Genomic DNA, 22,051 nt, shown 5'->3' on the forward strand with positions numbered 1-22,051 from the left:
CTGTGCGACTGTCCTGAATATAATATTCAGAGACAGTCCCTGGCGTCCATTCTAGCGCACCTTGACAATAGACTATTATCATTTGCAACTATTTTCACATGCCGCCGACGGAAGGCATCGCAGCTGAGGGCGACGCAGGGTCTACTTCAGTTTTTGAAAGAGACGGGCTTGGACAAGCGGCTGTGACAGTGATGTCACGTACCACACAAGAGTGACGGACTGTAACTAACGATGTGTGTGCTGTGCTATGTGCTCTCTCTCTCTTTCCTCCCGATCTTTCATCCCCCCATCCCGCTCCCTTGTGTAGGGCATCAAACCGGCAGAGCTAAACTGGTTAACCTCCCTGACTTTCCTTCTGTACTTTTTCCTTCCTTGTTTCCCTCCTAGCCAACACAACGCGTGATGGTCGCTGACGACTTTGAATGGCCTGCCATATAGGTAAGCGCGGAATTTCGCTGTAGCCGAAATGAAGGCGAGGTATTCCTTTTCAGTCTCGTAGAATAATTGCCTTCCGCTTTTTACAGCGACCGGCTAGCGCAAGCTATCACCCGTTCAAGTCCGTCTTTCCTCTGGTCTAGGACAGCACCGACGCCATGGCTACTGGCGTCAGTGTGGATATCGGTATCGGCGTCCTCCTCAAAGTGCGCAAGTACCAGCGGCGACTGCATGCGTGTTTTGAGTTCTTGAAATGCGTCGGCCTGCGGGGTTTCCCACTTGAACTCGACATAACATTTGGTTAGATGTGTCTGCGACTCAGCGATGCGTGAAAAGTCCTTGACAAAGCGCCTGTAGTAGGCATACATGCAGAGGAATTTACGCACTGCCTTCTTGTCGATCAGCTGCGGGAACTTTGCAATTGCAGCTGTCTTCTGCGAGTCAGGGTGGACTCCAGATTTCCTGATGACGTGGCCTAGGGACAGAAGCTCATCGTAAGCAAAGCGACACTTTACCGACTTCAGAGTGAGCCCTGATGACATATGGCATCTAGTACTGTCGCAAGTCGCCTAAGGTGATCGTCGAAATTTCTCGCGAAGACGACGACGTCATCCAAGTACAGAAGACAGGTCTGCCACTTCAGTCATTCTGAAACCGTGTCCATTACGCGCTGGAATGTTGCAGGCGCCGAACACAGTCCAAATGGCATAACCTTGAAATCATAAAGGCCGTCTGGCGTGATGAAGGCGGTATTTTAACGCGATAGCGTTAAGGAGCTCGTGTCGCAGAAAAGCCGGTGTCGTCGGCGTCGGTGTCGGTGTCGGCGTCGGGTGTCGGCGTCGGTGTCGGCGTCAGCGTTTTGCGGCGTTGACCGTGAGCGATAAATCACGGCAGGCACTCCATAAATAAAAAGCAACTTCCAAGATGGGCTGGGTGGGAATCGAACCAGGGTCTCCGGAGTGTGTGGCGGAGACGCTACCACTCAGCCACGATTTCGATGCTTCCAAAAGGTACAAACGCGCCTCTAGTGAATGCGGTGTTGCCTTCGAAACGAGCCGTGGAAAGTTATACTGTGGTGTATATCGGTAATTATGAACATGTAACTTACAGAAGTCGCAATTACACGAGTAGCGAAGTGCGTTTCGCTGCATTTCTTCTGCGCTTTCCGCACACGGAGAGCCATCTTGCGGCAAACACAGAAGACCCCCTCCTCTCCATGTACGGCGCTGCCCCGACAGATGGCGCGCCACGCGCGCATTGGAGCTGTCGCGGCTCGGACTCTCTCCCCTGACAACGCTTCGCCTTCTCCCTCTGTAGAATCAAGCGTCCTTCCTTTCTTTAGATCACTATCTCTCTATCTCTCTGCCCGTGCTGATCACGGCGTTTGGCTGGCGTGCATCATTTCCCCCTCCGGGATACCGAGTTCTTTGGTTCGCTCCGCTTGCTCAGGCGCACGTTTCGTTGCTGCGCCGAACGCCGCGTTGCTCGACCATATGGTTTGACGCTCACCGCGTCTGATGCGGGGCGCCTCGTAAGTGATGGCTGCCCTGTAGCCCATTGTCTTACACCCATTGGCGGGTCGACGGGAACGCTATCGCGTTCCACTCTTGAAGGCGAAGCTTAAGCGTCCTCCAATTTTTCACGATCTCTTTCGTCGACTTCTATTTGCCAGTAGCCAGACTTGAGGTCCATGCACGAGAAGTATTTAGCGTTGCAGATCTGATCCAACGCGTCGTTTATCCGTGGGAGGGGGTATACGTTCTTCTTCGTGATCTTGTTCAGTCGAGAATAATCGACGCAGAAACGTAGGGGTTCCGTCCTTTTTCTTCACCTACACTACAGCAGATGCCGACGGGCTCTTCGAATGCTGGATGATGTCCTCGCGCAGCATTTCGTCGACTTGTTACCTAATATCTTCACGTTCTCGCGTCGAAACTCGCTAAGGGCTCTGGCGGAGTGGTCGAGCGCACTCTTCGGTTACTAGGCGATGCTTTGCGACTGGTGTTTGTCGAATTCTCGATGACGTCGAAAAGCAGTCTTTGTATCGTCGGAGAAGAGTTATGAGCTGTTGCTGCTTACTAATGCGGAGACTTGGACTTATATCGAAGTCTGGTTAGGAAACTTTGGTTGTCGAGGTAAATGCGGCAGAAACGGAGAGGACAAACGCATTGCTGGTTTCCACAATTACCTCGATGTACGCGATTGTCATGCCCTTGTTGATGTGCTTGAACTCCTTGCTCATGTTGGTTAGCATCACTTCCGCTTTTCCTCCGTGGAATCGAGCGATCCCTCTTGCGACGCAAATTTCACGGTCGAGCAGTAGACGTTGGTCGCGCTTGATGACACCTTCTACGTCAACGGGTCTTGCGGTGCTGACGGAAATAATAATGCTGGAGCGCGGAGGCATGCTCACTTAATCTTTGAGCACACACTAGGCTTGGTGACTACGAGAGCTCTCCGGCGGTATCGCTTGATCTTCCGACAGCGTTATCGACTTCGACTTGAGGTCGATGATTGCGCCATGTAGGTTCAGGAAGTCCATGCCGAGAATGAAGTCTCGTGAACACTGTTGCAGGATAACGAAGGTGGCAGGGTAAGTCTGGTCATCAACCGTAATTCTTGAGGTGCAGATTTCAGTCGGCGTGATGAGGTGTCCTCCAGCGGTCCGAATTTGAGGGTCTTCCCATGCAGTCTTAACGTTTCTCGACTGGGCGGCGATGTGTCCACTCATGACGGAGTAATCGGCTCCTGTGTCCACTAAGGCGGTGACTGCGTGGCCGTGGAGAAGCACGTCGAGGTCGGTGGTTCTTTGTCTTGCGTTACAGTTAAGTCTTGGCGTCGAATCACGGCTGCGTCGCGCTGACCTGTGTCCGGTACGTGGGGTCGTCAGGTCGTCTTTCGGCGGCGTATTCGTTGCTTCCAGACTTCGTCGGGACGGCGGCGTGTCGTTGTTATGTCATCGAGATTGCCTCTTCGGCGCTTCGTCGGCGGTGGAGGATCTTCGTCAGTTCGACGAACAGCAACCGCACCTCCATTGGTTGCTGCTTTTAGTTTTCCGGATATGGGCTCGCAGAGCGACCCGAGTCTGGGCCAGTGTATGGGCAGCGCTGAGGGGATAGGTAGCGGCTTTGGGATGGCGAACGGGACGGTCATCGAGAACTCCACTGAGTGGCGGCGAGGTAGTCGGCGATATCACGTGGGCGCTCCCCAAGTTGAGGACGGGGCCCGTTAACGGCGAACCCTCGGAGTACCAAGTCGAGGTATGGGCATCGGCGGTACACATGGCCGGCTTCTCCACGCTTGTCGGGAGCGTCCGGTATATGAACGAACTAGCACCTCCACCAGATGTCAGGTAATAGTGACGGTCGAGGATACAGCAACAAAACTGTAAATGGCGAAACTAAATTTATTGGGTGAACCTGGTGCTCACAAAACAGGCTCAAAGCTCAACGAAAGCGGCGAACACAGTCGGCGATCGTCGAAAATCTGACCTGCGGAGCAAGCGCGTCGGTTTTTGTACATGAGTCGTCGAGGTTCCAGAGTAATCGCTTGTGCCCGCGCGTCTTCCAGAAAGTTATACACCATTCACATCGCGCACACATGAAATCAGACTACACAAGGTTCGGTGACACGAAACAGTAAAAAGAACCATCGATAACATTCGAGAAACTGCCGATACATGAAGGCGCGTCCTGCGCTGTGCGATAATATTTATTAGTGGGTAAAAAGCGGTCACCCGGAAAAGAAAAACAAGTACACGTGTCTATATATTATTTCGACTACTTTCCTCACACATATTGAATGCGCAAGTCGGGTCATATAATGTCAAATCAAATAGAGACTTGCCTGGATTTAGCTTCGGAATTAAGCAGCTAAATAAACAGCTGTGGTTAGAATCCCACCACCGGACGCGCTTTTCTTTCATTTTTTTTTAAGAAGCAATAGAAGTTCACTCGGCGCGAACCTTACCAGCGACCAACCGATCGATCGACCGGCAGACCGACCCAGGAGAAACCGGGGGATGGTTGGCAAGCAAAGTTTCGCTTTAAAATTATTTTCAGCGAAGCCTGTGCACACAGCCTAAATAAGAAAGGGCCGTATTCACAAAGCTTCTCTCTTCTAAGCGCCGTCCTTGGTTCGGCATCACCGTGACTATGACGTCGTTATGACGCCTAACATCTGTGGTGGAGACGCGAACATTGGTCATTGGAGAAATGCAATAAGAAAAGAACAATTTGGTTTTGTGAACATTTATGCTGTGTTAACTCATGTATTGCGTGTGAACACTTCGGTTTTGTGAGTATTTATGCTATGTGAACTTTTCTGTTGCGCGAACATTTATTTCTATTGCAGTACTGAGACTTACTACGGGAGTGCTCGCTCATGTGCACATGTTTATTAGTCCACTTTTGTGATTGTTGACAACTTTCCGGCGATAACTATCATGTAAGAGAAGAGGAGTAGCCGGCGGCACACATAGGCACCAACTTCTCTTTAAATACATTTAATGATAAAAAAAAGTTTTCTCGGCCGCGGGATCGAGGCCCGGCCGCGGCGGCCTCATTTCGCCGGGCGCGAAATGCAAAAAAGCCCGTGTATCGTGCATTGGGTGCACATTGACGAACTGCAGGTGGTCAAAATACTGCGGAGCTCCCCACTACGACGTGCCTCATAATCAGATGGTGGTTTAAGGCACGTAAAATTATAAAATTAAATTTTTTAGAAGTTTCAGAAAGCATTAGTACGCAATATATGAAATATACGCGCTGAACACATTATTCCATTTATTTACACACTTCGCGCTGTAACTGGCTAGAATTTCTTTTGTTTGTTTGTTTGCTTGTTTGCTTGTTTGTTTGTTTGTTTGTTTGTTTGTTTATTTGTTTGTTTGTTTGTTTGTTTGTTTGTTTGTTTGTTTGTTTGTTTGTTTGTTTGTTTGTTTGTTTGTTTGTTTGTTTGTTTGTTTGTTTGTTTGTTTGTTTGTTTGTTTGTTTGTTTGTTTGTTTGTTTGTTGGGTCGGTCGGTTGGTCGGTCGGTCGGTCGGTCGGTTGTTTGCTTGGTTATGGAAGCCACGCCCCGTAAACGCTCGTTGGCGACTTCACGTACACTTAGAACATTATCGATAATGAAATAAGAGCAAAAATAAACATTAGATTTCTATAACCTTGTAATTTATTGAATAATCAAGTACTTACAACACTCCGGACATGTGAAATGAGAGAACAAACGCGACCCCTTGAGTTTAGGCGGTGCCATTGCTCACTACATCAGAGGATGGTATTGTTGCAGTTTCATTTTCTTGAGGAGAAACTTTAGCACGAGAGCTAGTGGTCTTCCTGAAAATACATCTTTCTATCTGCTGTGTTGGGCCATCGCAAATTATGTACAGCACGTAGGCCAACGCAACGCTGAGGCCAAACGTTCCAATGGAATTCCTCAGCTGAAAAGATGCCACAGGAAAACAGCTCAGTTTTACATAATGTTAGTGTCCACTTGTTCTCAATTTACATGAATATGACTGACACGCTGCTTTGTATATCGGTTCACCGCGAATGTAGTACTTCGGATCGGCGATAAGTTATTGTTACGTCCTGCCATCTGTCTCACTGTACTTGACTTAAAGCATCACCGACATGGCAAGAAATAACTTTTTTGGATTCCTTTAAGCCTTAACCTTAATGCAGACACAGCTGATATCGATGTTATCATAAGAACTGTGGCGTCACACACAGTAGCTCTGATTCCGTGATGAATTTTTGAAATGTAAGCTTGAATTGGTTTCAAATAGTGCTTTATTTAAAAACTTCCAGACTGGACGCCTCTAAAGTCATTAGTTCGTTTGACACATTTCAGTCTGACTGCCTTGCGAATATCAACTTTTTTCGAATACTAATCAAATACGAATAGGAAGTATCGAATATTGCATCAAGTGTCGAATAACAAAACGTGAACTCACATATTTACAGAACGAATATTTACTTCGGTATTAAGAGGCACTGAATAGAGCAAAAAATACAGCTAAGAATTGGGAGCAAATTATCAACTTTAAGCACAAGATCATTAATTGTCATTAAAATTGCATGACTAGCCTCTCAACAACTTCAGAAACTGGTTCCGAAATAACTTTCCAAGTGAGAATGGTTGCTCTATGACTTTTAGAAAAAGGCTAAGTCGACCGTTCCCTTAAAATGGAAGAGAACTTGTGTGGAAAAAAAAAAGCTCCTGAAAGACATGCGTACCCTAAACACATGTAAAAGGGCCTGTTGGAAAGAAAACATCACAGGTTGAAGACTAACAGGTAAAACTACTTAAATAACTAGACTGCCGTAAATACTAATTAACAGACTACAATAAAAATCCCAGATTATCATGTAGGCTTTCATTGCGAAAACTAACACAAATCTTGCACAGCCCATTTTGTTTCTGCATTGCTAAAAAATTTTTACTCAATGCTTTACATGTGATAATTTGCAATGTTTTATGTAGCAGACGGAAAGTATTAATGAGAATTTAACAGTCGGTTGTTACGAAATATTTGGTTAGCTTTGAAAATTCGAAAATAAAGAATATTTCCTTCTCAAATACGGACACGAATAGTTAGAATGTAGTCAATTCGTATTCAAAACTAATAATGTTCGTCCGCCCCTACTTAAACAAGAATAAGGGAACGCGTTGGGCAAGAAGCTTGTCTGTTTCTTATATTCATTAAGGTACCTACAAATCTCTCTTTCAGTACGTGTGTTTATTTAATTGGTTTACTCCCCTGCCACTTATTTATTGGCCGAGAATCGTCGCATGCATCGTGTCGTTCCTTGCATATATATATATATATATATATATATATATATATATATATATATATATATATATATATATATATATATATATATATATATATATAGGCTTATATTCCAATATTATTTGCTTAGGTCAAGCTGTTCAAGAATGTCAAGCTGATTCTATGAGGCTCCCGCAGTAGCCTCGTAAACAGCGCTTGCAAACCTACGCATAAGCTGCAACACATACTTGCAAAAACTCGTCCACATTTATCGGTGTCTTTGTATTGGCCATGCGCAGCAGATTAAAAAGAAGGTGCGTGAGGTAAATTCCATAGGTGAGCCGTGACAGCAGTAGGAACGCCTTCCATGCCAGGAATTTGTAAAGGACACCTTCGTAGAAAGAATTAAAAAGAAAAAGAAGAAGCCAATGTAAGCTCACAGAGGGGAAAAGGATGCAAAATACACATCTTTACATGCACGTGTCTAAACGTACGCAACGTGCAGCTAGCTATGCACCAAAAGATCAATACCTGCACAACGCCGATGATGGCCATAAACACTTCAGCGTTCTAGAGGCCATGAAAAAGGCAAAATCTCTCTGACTCGGCACGCCACTTCGAGTGCCTTTCTCTCACATTATGGCCTCTCCTATTTTGCTTCCAGATCTCAATGACTAGGCTGCACTTAATTTATGGATGGTTTAGGCTATGGTTCAACCGCGTTCCGCTGATAACATTGCTAAAATCTACCGCAGTTAGCATTACGCCAATACTGCCACATAGTCTCGAAACGTTTCAATTCATTTGATTTTGCGTTTGTTCATATACACTTTTTAGCAATGCTTCTGCCAATAGTTATCTAAAGAAGTTAAAATAACAGCAGTAGAATAACTAAATGGGGTTGTCTTTAAGGCAAGCTGCAATCTCAAGTACAGTCATTTTTTTTTTTGTTTTTAAAGCGTATGCGAATTGGCGTAGAAGTCCGTAAGCGCTTTCGCGTATTTAATACGAGTGACAAATATAGATATCGACGCATACTGGCAGCTCCTGGGCCCGTCTCACCGATACAATCAGTTTCCTGACCACGTTTTTATCATTTCAGACAGAGGAAGAGAGAGAGAGCATCAGAACGTTTGCTTAAAGAAATTAGAAGGCAAGAGCTCTGTGTACTCTACACAGACACTCTGCGCAGGGTCAAGAAAAGCAGGGAACAAGACTTGAGTGCGATAAGTGACCGTAAACACACACGTTCAGCGTTCCAAATGCTGCCATTTTCCTGGCGTAGTCTACAAATTAGGTATTGGGGCCAGAGAAAAGCACAGGTGTGTATAAGCAGCTCACGCACTTCCTTTTCCAGTCGCACAGGCAATGAAGGGCCAAGACAGACCCAGTGCCCAGACAAGTCTGTGGAAGCCTCCGTACAGGGCAATAACAGAGTCAGCGGGGAAGCGACCTCCATTCCACGGAATCGTCACAAACATAACCGAGCACAGGAGACAGGCCGACAGCACCCAAAGAAGAGCTTCTGTTTTCTGTAATGGAAAGAATGACATTTTGAGCTAGAGCAAATAAACTCCTTCAGCTAATTAAGCCGTTTTGAAAATTCTTGTACACTCGGTATATGAGTGCAGTGTGTAAGAGCAACATGCAGCAGCGGCGCACTTAGACGACCATGCCCATGTCCCAGCGCTTGCACACTGTTGTATGCGTTTCTGACACCCGTCGTGGCTTATGTGTACTACCTTGTGCAGTAGCTTTCCTTTCAGTCTGTTTGCGAGAAAGCCACAGACAGTACCGCAGACGTACGTTGGGATGTGGACAAATGGCTTGAAATGAACGTATTCCAGCGTGTTCGAAAATCGCCTAAGAGTGGAGAAAACAATAATTAGTCGCGGATGAAGCCTCAAGATCACGTCTCTGCAAACTTAAATTGTCCGTTTAATTTCGCGCTGAGAACTGTTCTGCATTCTTCGGCGACGTGACGTCTTTTTCAAGAGTGACAAGATGGCCAATACCTCACATCACTGTTTCCGAAGGTGATTCCGTGGAACAGCTGCCAAAGATAAGTTTGCGCCGCAGCTAAACTAGCGAACGCTGCACATGTCACGAAAGCCACAACAAAGCCGGCTTTCTTATTCCTGAAAAAAAGAAATAGGTTAGAAGAAGGAGGAGGGGTGGAGGACGCGAGAAAGGTGGCTAGATACCCGCGGTTATGACTCTATTATTATCTTCTACGGCAACTGAGTAATATCATACCTATTCAGAAGCACCGCCAGCGGGAGGGCGACGGCTACAAATATCTGCATATCAGCAGCAACGTACCAAAGGTGGGTTAGGCACTGTAATTGACAATAAAAAATAGAGCAACACGTAACGTTAAAGGCGCATGTTGCCGCTTATTTTTCGTTGGCAACCACATGGGAATATTAATACTATTGCTGCAAAGTTACTAATACCTTCGCTTGCCCTAGAGAGAAGGATGGGGATTGGGCTTGACAATATGTTCTTTCGATCATTCATTTGCAGTTATAATTGGACAATTTCTCACTTCCTGTGCCAGCGAAATGCAGTTTCCATGTTTCCTTAGTGAAAGCGGGTAACCACACTAAGTTGGGGATATTGATTGACTGATAAAGTATAACGTTCCAAAGCAAGACATTGGCTATGTGAGGCGCTGTATATGGGAGAAGTCGGCTTTATATTAATGCTGATCAACTCGTATTCTTCAACGTAAACATAACTATAGGCACACGAACGTTTTCGTTCATGTTTAACTGTAGAAAGCTATATTCACTGTGGGCTATATTCGCTATATTCACAGTTTGGTCATGCCTGAATGGCTGTCCGGATTAAATTTCTTAAAACTGCTGAGTCATTTTACAGGTTGCTGAGTCCGGTGTTTCATGGTCCCGCGCTGGTGTGGCGGCTCATTTGCATGGTCTACAACTGACGGCAATAAATCGCTTACCATTTGGTCTCGAGGCATGAAGTCGTTAACGTGCACCAATAATGCCCACCAGTTGGTGTAGCAGCCACTCAACTGCTGGGGCAGCAGTTCCGAATCGGCAGGGCCGTCGGCAATTAGGGGCACGAGGAACGCCATGAGCACAACCACCATTACTGGACACGTCAACCTGGACGACGATGGGCAGCCAGCGTACTTCGGCATACTATTCATCCACAAGCTTTAAACGGTATGTCTCCCGTTGTGGCACGCGTGCAAACAGTAATCGCCGCACAATGCAGCTGTTAGTTATTATCTAAAGCCATCACGAATTGTGGAGTAAGCCACTAGAATGTAGCGCCAACGGACAACATAAACTGCAGCCGTGCTTTACACGTCATTGCTGAAGCCCGCGCTCTCACACTGACGTAAAACCTGATTGCTGACGTGCACCTCTAGAGATCATATTATTGACGCATCAGGTCGCAATACGAATCACGTCATTCTCTTTCATGCGGGAACACAAAAATACAAAGGAGCATGCGTTGCAAATGCTGTAAACTGTTTGCCTTTCCATCTCTCGCAACGGCACACAGCCCTGATTAAGAACGCCAACAGGCCCCTTTGCCATGAACGGTCGCAAAGGTGTACACCAATAACAAGCTCCGCATTGTACATATCACATGTGCCTGTTAGCTTAATACTTTAAATTCACAGTGTGAAATATCGCGGCTTCAAAGACGTCGATGAGGCTGTGGCCTATTTTTCGTCTCCTTCCAAGTGTTAAAACAAATTGCGTTTATAGACAGAATAGAAAATTTACAAATGAAAATGAAGAAAAAGATCTGCTTTCGACCAGGGTTCGTTCTGTCCGTATCAAACTACCTCTACGGTATACGTAGAGATGGAGCTCCAGATTACTGGAATCATTCGTCAGAACTTATCGGAAATTATTATTTCCTAAAATTCGTGATGCAAATGCTTTCGCTATGTAGCAGTGTCAAATACTACCGCAATCAACAATTAGCCATGACAGTTCTTCCGAAGTGAGTAGGTTGTGTAATTAGGAACGCAGGAATGGGATAAATGTGACAGAAGCCTGAGATGTGCAGTCGTAGCTTATGTTTTGCTTACTTTTAATGAGGACAGCGCGGTAGAAGGGTAAGAAAACTTGAAAAGTTAAATATAGCTAGCTTTTGTAATAATTATGTAGAAGTAGTGAATTAAAACGTAACGTTCAAGTTTTCATGCGCTCGGCCACACACACCATGGGTAAAATAACAAGCGGAAGGAAACATAGGAAGTACTAAATTGGTAATTTAGAGCACACATCACGTGTTGTATTCGAAAAAAAAAGTGCTCACCTTATGTACCTACGAGCGATTGCCACTGCACACGAACGTATGCTTGAAAGTGAGCCAGCCATGGAGAATGACAAGGCAAAACCACTGTCGTAGATAAAAGAGTGAGCATTGTAACAATAAAACTCAGTAGTAAGGAAACAGGAAAATAACCATAGCTGCAGCAATGGAAAGCACAACAGTTGGCACGTAAACTATAATTAAGACACTTTTGTTTCGTGTTCATCGTCGCCACCATCTCTTTAGGTCTATTTATATAATAATGAAATATTTCGCCAAACGCCAATAGTGTAGTTTTTACTTCGAGTGAGCCTAATCAATAATGGCAAGTTTCCTGGCCTTATCATTCCACCTAATTCTCTGCCGTCCTCGATTGCGTTTCTATGTCCTAGCACCCATTCTGTTAATTTAACGTACCACGGCCTATGTGTTCTGCCCATGACATGACCCATGGGACGTCTGTGCTTCATCCTTATTGATATCGATTAGTAATAGTAGAATCCAAACTTTTATTTGATCTAGTGTAACGGAGTCATTTACTACATTAAAGGGTTCAGCGCACAGGAAATAAAATTCGCATCTGCAGGCAAGCGCAGGAGTTACAATTCGCAAAAACTCGTTGGCAGACTCATTCAAGGGAGTCAAAGTAACTATAGTATTCGGTAAGCTTGTAAAGACACTCCTCTGAGTAAAACATCTGTTTTCATGCAGTACGAGCACAACCTCGGAAAATTCTAACGGAAGAGCTAGTGCTTTGTTTTAGAGATGTGCAGCAATGCATTATTGCATAACACTTACACAATACATTATTTCATCACACGATCCACTTCGTGTAGTTGAAAAGTGCGCTGTTTATTTTTTTTCGGTGCTTATTTCATCATTGTTGGTCGCAGGAAGTGCAGGTATAAATCGTTACCGATTCATTTTCATGTACTGCCTAGCAATCTGGAACATTATCTTTGTTGCGATATGTGTGTTGCGGTGCACCACATATTTTACTGTAAATACTGAAACTCTAAATGTATGCTTGATGTTAAGTGGCACAATGGCCGCTCAGACGATTGAGCGCTAAGACAACTCGGTTGGTAGTGTGCGCTTATCTTGTGCATGTTTCATTGTGTGGTTTAGCGTTTATTTGCACAATCTATCGTTGCTAACAGAAATGCACCTGCTAGCCCTCCAAGATCTCCTAATGAAATTATATGCTTCTTGAAATTATTGGGCAGCCTCTTAGACTTGTCCAGGAGTTTCCGAGTATTCGGTGGCACTAAACTTATCCCAATGTTCTCCAGGTGTTTCGAAGGGCTCTTCTTAACATCTCCCGATATTCCCCAAATGTGTCCAGGTGTATGTGACCCATAATTTCTCTTCGTACTGATTGAGTTAAGGGAATGAAATAATCGCGGGAACCCGGTGATATTTCTTTTTTTTCACTTTCGGCCCCTTTTGTGAGGTTGGTTCACGTAGGCCGGATCAGTTTGTCCATTTCTTAGCAAATTTGCAAGTGTATTAATGATATTTACCATATTGTTTGCGTTTATTGTCTCACTTTCAGACAGTACTAACATGCCCTAGTGTCAAGTCTTTATTGTGTTGGAGCAGTATTAAAGCATAAGCGCGCACCGTGCGCCTAACATAGACCACACTTCAACAAGCTGTTGCAAAGTTGCGAACTCAAACACTAGTCTGCCGCACTAAGAACGTTAAATCTATATACACTCAAAAGTCTTATTGGCCGTCATTTTTGCGCACTAATTCTTTGCTTGGTGGCGCGCGCTTCTGAGCTTCCTCAAAGGAAATACGTTCTACCCGAGAGTAGCACGAAGCTGCAAATTGAGATTCACGCGCGCTTCTAGGAAAAACTGCATTGTGGTTTGTATTGTAGCACATGAATATGTGATTTCTTCTCGTTTATAGGGAAATATGGCTGCGAACACTATGTGTTCGGCCCACATTCCTCGTGCTGGGCAATACTGTCACTACGCAGCACTACTAAAGTCAATGACTCACCTCATGTAGAAAAACGTCGCCACACTTAAGACGCCGTTGGTGACAAATTGAAACCAAGGCTTCGATGACAATCGCATCAACTCAAATGGGCTGTCTATGGAAAAACAAACAGAATAAAATCTATAATTTCTTAACATAATTTATTGGCCTAAAAAAGGAAGTGTTGACTGTTTTGTGTTTCGGAACCTTTTCTGTCGTATGTGGTCTATTTATAGACAATTACACCAATTTTTACGTTAAGTTCTGCAATAATGATGGAAATAATCGAGCGTGGTGTGCATATGTTTGAGACTTATACTAAGGGAGTCAAGTAACCTGCTGGACCTTGTCTTTTTTACAAAAATTGTAGCGTCTTATTTTCAGATGACCCAAAGTCCCTGTCCACGCTTTAAGCTACCGAACGGACGTTTAAGAGCCTGCTACTACCGCTTAATAAAGTCGCAATAATATCAGTAGGTGAGCAATATTTTACCGACAGGTTTGCCGGTTCTGCAGCAACGCAGCTGCGTCCCTGCAGCCATCTGTCGACTGCGTTCTCAAGCGTAAAATACAAACATGCCACTGCAAAAAGCCATCCCAGTGGGCCGGCTGAATGAACGGGACCTAGACATTTCGCACTTTTGTACTTCTAACGCCGTACTCAGATGCACACGCTCACGAATCTGTATCAAAATTTGGGCAGTTTTTGAAGGGGCAGCGTCACTTCGCAAAGCCAGATACAAATCTTACAAACGACGAGAGGGATTGGCTGAAATCTTTTCAAAATGATGATACTTACGCAAAAATTCTGCCTGAAGGGCGATGTACTCGTGGTCGAGCAAAACCCAGTAGGCACAAAATACTTTCAGGCCGCTCAAAAATAGGAGGGATTGGTTCAGTCCTGTATTTTCTGTCTTCAGGAGCGTTCTCGTATTCGATATTGCGGAAAAAATCATTACCGTCTTCAATAATGACCCTGTCAGGTAACGCAAGACAAAGTAAACATTCAAAAAATTGCACTCGTAGCAAAAGTACACGTGGAAGGCCAAACGATGGAATTCATGAAGTGAAATAGGGCGTTGAATTGAGTTAAAATTGATCTGAAAGGACGACCAACGCCTTTAACAGTTTAACAGGTAGACTTGTTTTGTCATCATGACAACATGTTGGTTAGGGTAGCGGCGTCGCATGTGCTCATAGGTAATCCAGGTCACTTTTGGTGGCCGCAATATTCAATGAAGAAGGCTACTTCTGCCATGCACGAGCAACATCCGACGATGGCGGCCTACTTGCTTGTTGCAACCACTGGCGGTAAATATGCCTGCCATGCGAGTTATATTAGTCGTAAAGTCATGTTTTATTCTGTGTGTAGATTGTTATGAGAAAGTGCGCGCCCTACCTGACAAGCACTCGTGGTCCGTGCTCCACTTTTCAATTGCAGTGGCCACAAGCACCATGCAGACGAGTGTCGAAAGAATCGTTCTGCGCAAAGTAGAAAATGCCGCAAGTCAGCGCATGCTCTTTTAGCGACTGTCTGGTGTTTTCCTTTGACAGTTTTCTCACACTGATAACACCTGTGCCCAAGTCCACGCTTTCACTTCGCCGGACCTGCACCCTTTCACGGAAGCCTGAATCCCGTATTGCTGTAAAACTAAGACAGTCGTAATGTGTTAGTCCACCAATCGCAGCAACGTGGTAGCGCTCAGAAGTGGAATATCCAGTACGATTTTGAAAGCAAGGCGCAGCAAAAGGAAAAATAAGGGATAACAGGCACTGTAAGAAAGGAGCACACACACACAACTTCATTTATTGCACAAAGCGTCCGTGCAGTATACTCTCTCACTTTATTATTTGCATTTACTATTTGGCCTACTGACTGCACTTTCAGCCTCCCCCACCCTCCATTGGCATAGCCTTGTCGTAAACCACAGCTTCGAAGGGTTCTAATGGGTAAGCAATGAAGTACCTGCTGCAGGAGGTGTGTGGTCTCTCTCTGTGCGTTAATCTACAATATCACTGCAGTGGTAATTCGTTTCTTTGTTGTTGAAGTTTGTTATAAAGCGAAAACATTTTATTTGGGCATCTTGTATACTGACGCCTGATGCTAGCTGGTTGTAATTGGTTATAAAGTGTTTTAGGTAAACTATTACAAATAATCATTTTCTTTAGGTTGTTCGAACTGGCTGTACTCGTAGAACTGATGCTACAGTAGGATGAACTGTGGTGACATGAAATTATTACGCGACTTTTTTTTCACCAGCATGCACACTTGCTCGCCTTGATTAGTAAACCATTGAAATGGAAACTTTTTTCTCCTGATGCTGAATTTTTTGTATGGCAGCAGTCAGCTACATATATATGTATCCCGGCCATCCATTATAAAATATGTGCAAATTGATGGGGTAACTTGCCCTGCACGAAAAATAGCTGAAACAAAAAAATTATTGTCATACATTCGCGTAAAAGAGCAAGCTCATAGCGTAACAAATATTAGATGTATTCGGCCCTGCGTGTGTTGCTTTTCGTTTGAAAATATAGACGTCGAATATCTTGGTGCATTGCAACCATCAGAGTGAATGAAACAGCGCGTCATGCCCCTTGACAGCAGAATTACTCAACTATCCCTTTTATGACTGCTGTAATATTACTATATTATTATTCTTCCCGTTAGAATTTGATTTCGTGTTACCAGATAGCATATTTTAATGTTACCATACACAAAAGCATTACTGAGAATAATGCTCTCAGTATTGGATAAATAAGAAACTGAACCGAACAACCATACCACCCGAGACCAGTGCGTTCAGGTCAGCGACTGTGCAGGCAGACGGCGTGCAAATACCGATACGCACGCTCTGTCTTCCACTCTTCGTGTCCGCCGTGGCTATCAAGGGGCTGAAGCGACCCTGAAAAGATGTATGTTGCGCTTTTGGAAACTATGCCATGTAGAAGCTAAAGACTGCAGCTGAGAACAGGTAGAACCAATGTCGATGCGCACCATGCCATGTTAACAATAATCTTTTTTTTTAATGTTTCATAGGTGCCAAGAACTAAAATATCAAAAACGAGTGTCGCCCTTTCTGAAGCCTCCTAAAATACTGATGCCCGTTTGTACATTTTCCCAAAGCAATAGCTGAGTTACTGTTCCTGCTAATGAGTTGACTGATAATGAGTTATCGTTTCTCCGAAATCCAAGCGTTGCGAGTACGCTGCGTATTGTCAAAGTTTCCCTACGTAGTGGTGATTCCTTGCCTGCAAGTCTCCATCTTGGTTAAAACGGCGAACAATTTCTTCCATTGCATGACGAGGTGGCTGCAAAAAGAGCGAGCAATATTGGCCCTTGATGTAGGCGTCACCATTCCGGCCGTGGGCTACGGTGTGCAGGCATTGTTCGTAGCCTCCGAGGTTCACTACTCCACCTTCGAGTAGGTTGCTAGGCATGAAGCCATTGGCAAGGACCACTGAAGAAGCAGGAATAGAAACGGAAAAAAAGAAAAGAAAAGTGAGCTTCTTGAGGAGTCATGTACTTGCATGATCAACAAGATAAACGGAGAATAGCGACACGAAATATGGCACTCAGTATTCATCCAGTGTTCTACTGAGTGCCATATTTCGTGTCGCTATTCTCCCTTATTACGCAAATTTGTTTCCTTTGCCAAGTGACAAGGAGTAGCCGGTGCCACCAAAAAGGAGCCAACCTCTCCTAATATTTACTTCAATAAAAAAAACGCGCAAACCATAGTGTTTCCTTTTCTCAGGTTGCACATTCAACATGGCACCTAGGATAGTTCTTTAAGAGAATAATTACAGCATGAATAGGCTGATAAATTGACCAACAATTTTGTTAAATTGTTTAGTTTGTTAACTTCCGCACTCTTTAGTTTATACCACAGCCATAAATTCATGTATTACTGTATAAAGAAAATAAACGTACAGCAGAGCTTTGTTTCAATTCAGGGACCTTTGGTTTAGGGGCCCAGCATGCTTCTCATCGATCGCTGTATGTAATCTATCTATATTTGTAAAAAACGAGACCAGCCTTTTTAACGCGAGTAAAAATACCCGTAGTACACGAACGCGATTTACGGAATACAATTATTGCTGGCTGACATGCAAAAAATCACCACCCAAGCACTCCATAGAGATGCTTAACCAGCAAAGCAGAAACGTGCGGCCCCGAAGTTTGACACTGGGTTAATCCCGATGGTTCATTAAATGACGGCTTGGTAGGCGGCCGGACCCTCAGTACCAATTCCTGCTTGCGCTCGGTGGCACGAGCCTTTTATTGTGCCCGGGCTGCAGCATCGGCACGGCGTAGATGAGCTCGTTTCCATTTCTGCTCGTGGCGTTGCTCATTGAAAGCTGCCTGCTCCTCAGGAGTTCGTATGACGTGTGGCCTACCCATTTCGGAGCCGGAAAGAAACTACTGCGCGCATGCTCGGCTACGACGGAGAGCAGCGACGTCACTACTGGTCCGGGCAATTGCGCGACTCTTTTTCTCTTTATTTCTTTCTTTTCGCGTATGCGCATGAGATTGCACCGGAGGAGTTTTCGGCGCACAGGCGACTGACGGATGGACGAATCGGCTAGCCATGTACAGCTTCGCTGTAATAGTATTTTGACTAGGTACTGCGTAAACATTGAAGCGAAGTGTATGTAAAGTTAGCGTCAAAAACTTACGGGGTATGGCTTCCACGAATATTTTGGATTTCTGCTTTGTTAACGCCATGCAGCTTCTAACTTTATAGATCACTGCGTTGGTAACGCAGCCTACAGCAAACAGCAACTCTGAATTTGATGCTATATACTGAGGCTTTCCGCGAATTCAGTTGTTTCGAAAATAATGAGTCCCGTAAGCTTTTGTTGCCCATGGCACACCGCTTTGTTGTTGAGAGCGAGATATTCAGAAATTGGACGAAGTAATTAAAAGTGGGCGAAAATATGGGTGGCGTGAAATAACTGCCTGGTTTCTTGAAGCAGTCACTGCGAAAAATTATCGCTTTCAAGTGTCTCTATGTTTGCACATTCAGAGAGCAGTTGCAGTTTTAGTGAACAGCGACTTTCTTCTGATGACTAATGGTGAATCAATCAAGTCAAACAATTGATTGATTGACTTATTTATTTGATGGTTGTTTGATTTATTGGTTATTTGATTATTTGATCGATCGATCGATCGATCGATTGATTGATTGATTGATTGATTGATTGATTGATTGATTGATTGATTGATTGATTGATTGATTGATTGATTTACCATCCCAAATTGAGGCAGGGCTGAGAGAAGCCATGGTGGAGATCCCCCGACTAATTCTGACCCTCTCCAAATCTTTAAACTGCTCCCCCAGTGCGGTTCCCGAACGTTTTGCTTTCCACGCCATTGGAATGCGGTCAATGTTCCAAGAATCAAACCTTCGGCTTCATGCTTAGTAGCAGAGTGCTGCAACCACTGAGTCACTGTGGCTGGTGCTTGAAATAGGTTGGGCCATAAACAATACTTGCTTACACGTGCACGCTATCTTATAGACGTAAGGCAAATCAAGATTTCACTGCTTGCTTACATATGAAGAATATTCTATGGAAGCTGGCGGCGTGCATGTGGGTGTTATTTTTTAAGCATATATTGCAAGATACGGGACAAATTTCTACACACCATGGGTGTCATGAAAAAAAACGATTTTTTGTTTTTGTTTTGTAGCACTAGCGCACACCTTAAATCGAATATTGTAGTGGCCAATAGCATGCGAAACCGATGTAGTGCACTTTGCTATTTTTCTCTTCGTGGACAAAACGTCGGAAAATTTGTGTTTCGCAAAATACTTCCGTGGTGTTAAGAGCTTTGCTTCTTACGTTACAACATTCCCTACATCCAAAGGTATACCTAGCTGATGATTCACTGATTCGTTATAATTGAGCCTTGAGCATTTAAAGCAATAACATTTGAAGCAATGTCTGTCTCCCAGGTACGTTTACAGTAAGAACATTCACTGTTTGCCATTTCATGCTCCTGTGCGCACATCTCGTCGTATTCACAACGTACTTAGTTTCGTGCGCATTCATGGCCAAACGCAGGCATTTAACTCATAACCGCTGCCAAGAGCTATTGCACATTGGAACAGTCTCCCGGTTCACATTGCATCCATCTCCAATCGTGAAACATTCCGTGATAACCTGAATTCGTTGTATATCAATATTGTAAAACGATGTTGCACTTTGCTATTTTTGTCATGTAATTGCTGTTGGCGCCCTTACTCAATGCCTTTCAATGGGCCTGTAAGGTAATGTAAACAAATAAATAAATAAATAAATAAATAAATAAATAAATAAATAAATAAATAAATAAATAAATAAATAAATATGCAGGTCCAACGTGCACACTTTGGAACCTATGTGAACCAAAGCCTTCGTGAAGTAGTTAACTAATTGTTATAAAATTAATCCAATGCGTACAATTGTCTCTATTTTCATTGTATGCAACGTACGTGTTATCTAAAGCACCGTTTTTGTTTAAGCAGCACACAGGTCACAACTTTAAGTACGGGCAGTATATATTTTTATTCACTACACCGTTTACATGGCACTGTAAAACCCCATAATTTCGCGGCTTTATTTGTTCCTGAGTCGAGGGCTTCGAGCGAATTCATGGCTACTAAACTTAACGATTTCAGGCTTCTGCACCTATGGTTCGTAAGGCCACAAAAGCTCCTTGCATTTCTTTATTACAATTTTTTTGCTTTTTCGAAACAGTGCAGTAGAGCGCAGTACAATACGTTGGCACATTCGTGGCGCAGCTGAAACTAGGCGAAGATGACAAAGTGCTCCTAACGGCTTAAAGGCTGGGTTTCGTCATTTGTTTGTCAAGCTCTGTACCAACAAGCACAGCATCAGACTCTTGTACGTTAATGATAAAGCCAGTGCTCGCCGCCTGGCACAACCTTTAAGAGGAATGGCATAGCATTAGCTTGCGCAGCCAAGTAAATCGAATGCGCCCCGCGGGTAATTAAGCCTCGTCAAAGCTTCCTTTTTTTCTTGCGTTTAAAGCGTAATACATTTGCACACTTGTTCAGAACACCTAGCAACGCCTGTCTCTTTCTAATTTAGATATACTAAAAATATCCCAGTCATAAATAAAAAAATAAAGAATTCATCTGATGGAGCAGCTCTTGCTAATCTATGGCATTTTAGCACACTAAAATGCATTGCACATCTTTGGAATCGATACTGGGACCATGGGCTCATGGCATCTGCGATTTCCAAAGTCACAAAAAGGCGCCAGCGTGCACCAGCCAATATATATATGACCTTTTGTGACGAACTGAACAATAAACGTTTCATTTCATGTGTGTCCGTGCATACAGTGGACTTCTCTTCTCTGCTCCTTTTCTCATTTTTCAGTCCCTGTCATCCCTTCTACAGAACAGGGTAGCCAATTTGGCTAAGCCTGGTTAACCACCCTGCCTTTTACAGCGGAGCTGCGTATGGCTGGCCGATTCGTCCTTCCGTCCGTCTGTCGCCTGTACGCCGAGGACCCCTCGACGCAACCACATGCGCATGCGCGAAAAAAAAAAGAAAGAACAAGAGAGGAGTGTGATTGGCTGCACCAGTGATGTCGTCGCTGCTCTCCGTCGCAGCCGAGCGCACGCGAAGCAGTTTCTCTCCGGCTCCGAAATGGGTAGGCCACACGTCATGCGTACTCCTGAGGAGCGGGCAACTTTCGATCAGCAACGCCGCGAGCAGAACCGCGAACGAGCTTGTCTACGCCGTGCCGATGCTGCAGCCCGGGCACAAAAACAGGCTCGTGCAGCCGAACACTAGCAGCAACTGCGTTTCGAGGATCCGGTAGCCTACCAAGCCGCCGTTTAATCAATCTTCGGGATTTACCTAGTGATAAACATGGGGGCCGCACGTTTCAGCTTCGCTGGTTAGCCATGTGTACGAAGTACTTGGGTGGTGATTTTTCTTATGACGTCTCACTCTCTTCGTAGTGCTCAAGTATACGAATGTGGAATGACGTCAAGAGTTCGGGATTCGGGGAACGTAGCTTGAACAGTTAGAGCGTGCAGTGACGTGACCTTCGGGCAAATGAAAAAGCGAGAAAAAGCTGCAAAGCTAACGATTGCATGTCTGTACAGCTGTCAGCAAATTCTTCAGGTCGTTTTTTTTTTTCACTCAAAAGTAGGTAGAAGGTGTGAGTTAGAGAAGATTTGGCCGGGATCAACAATGCAAGAAACTATATTTTGTGCGAGATACTCACTCTTGATGACCCATGACTCCTGGCGCTTCAGTGCGGAGAACATCTTCAACAAGGCGGATGTGCATGGCACGCTGATGTTGCCGTCAGCTGCAACTTCAGAGGCTGCAGGCCACACCTTTTTTAGTAGCAGGTCGGACACATCGGTTAGGTCTCTTTGAAGATTCGTCCACTGCTTTTCAACTGCATCCGTGGAACAGCGTTGAAGCGTCATTAAGGCAGTCCAAATCAGCAAGAGCTTCGACGCCGTCATTCCAGCAAAGTGTCGCATAGCTTTCTAAGATCTCAAGAGTCAG

General features: G+C 44.6%; 1 protein-coding gene across 1 annotated transcript; it reads right to left on the bottom strand.

Moving 5' to 3' along the window:
* Positions 1–5,599: 5,599 nt before the first annotated feature.
* On the bottom strand, positions 5,600–22,017 carry LOC135912006 (nose resistant to fluoxetine protein 6-like). Its single transcript, XM_065444389.2, has 15 exons — positions 21,759–22,017; positions 16,760–16,968; positions 16,293–16,413; positions 15,071–15,158; positions 14,907–14,989; positions 14,307–14,483; positions 13,529–13,622; positions 11,522–11,605; positions 10,182–10,347; positions 9,470–9,552; positions 9,229–9,351; positions 8,956–9,076; positions 8,559–8,745; positions 7,462–7,604; positions 5,600–5,875 (listed from the first exon to the last, which is right to left on the bottom strand). The coding sequence occupies exons 1-15, from the start codon at positions 22,006–22,008 to the stop codon at positions 5,678–5,680; spliced, it is 2,127 nt and encodes a 708-aa protein (XP_065300461.2). The 5' UTR covers positions 22,009–22,017; the 3' UTR covers positions 5,600–5,677.
* Between the last annotated feature and the right edge of the window lie 34 nt (positions 22,018–22,051).

The sequence above is a fragment of the Dermacentor albipictus genome, chromosome 1 (assembly GCF_038994185.2).
Source record: "Dermacentor albipictus isolate Rhodes 1998 colony chromosome 1, USDA_Dalb.pri_finalv2, whole genome shotgun sequence".
Taxonomy (NCBI): Eukaryota; Metazoa; Arthropoda; class Arachnida; order Ixodida; family Ixodidae; genus Dermacentor; species Dermacentor albipictus.

Bases quoted from the DNA above. Each gene is read 5' to 3' on its own strand.
- LOC135912006 (XM_065444389.2), bottom strand. From the start codon at position 22,008: ATGACGGCGTCGAAGCTCTTGCTGATTTGGACTGCCTTAATGACGCTT. The intron at 14,990-15,070 runs GTGAGAAAACTG...TACTTTGCGCAG, and splicing joins TGGGCACAGGTGTTATCAGT to AACGATTCTTTCGACACTCG. The intron at 9,077-9,228 runs GTATTGGCCATC...CTCCACTCTTAG, and splicing joins TTCGGAAACAGTGATGTGAG to GCGATTTTCGAACACGCTGG.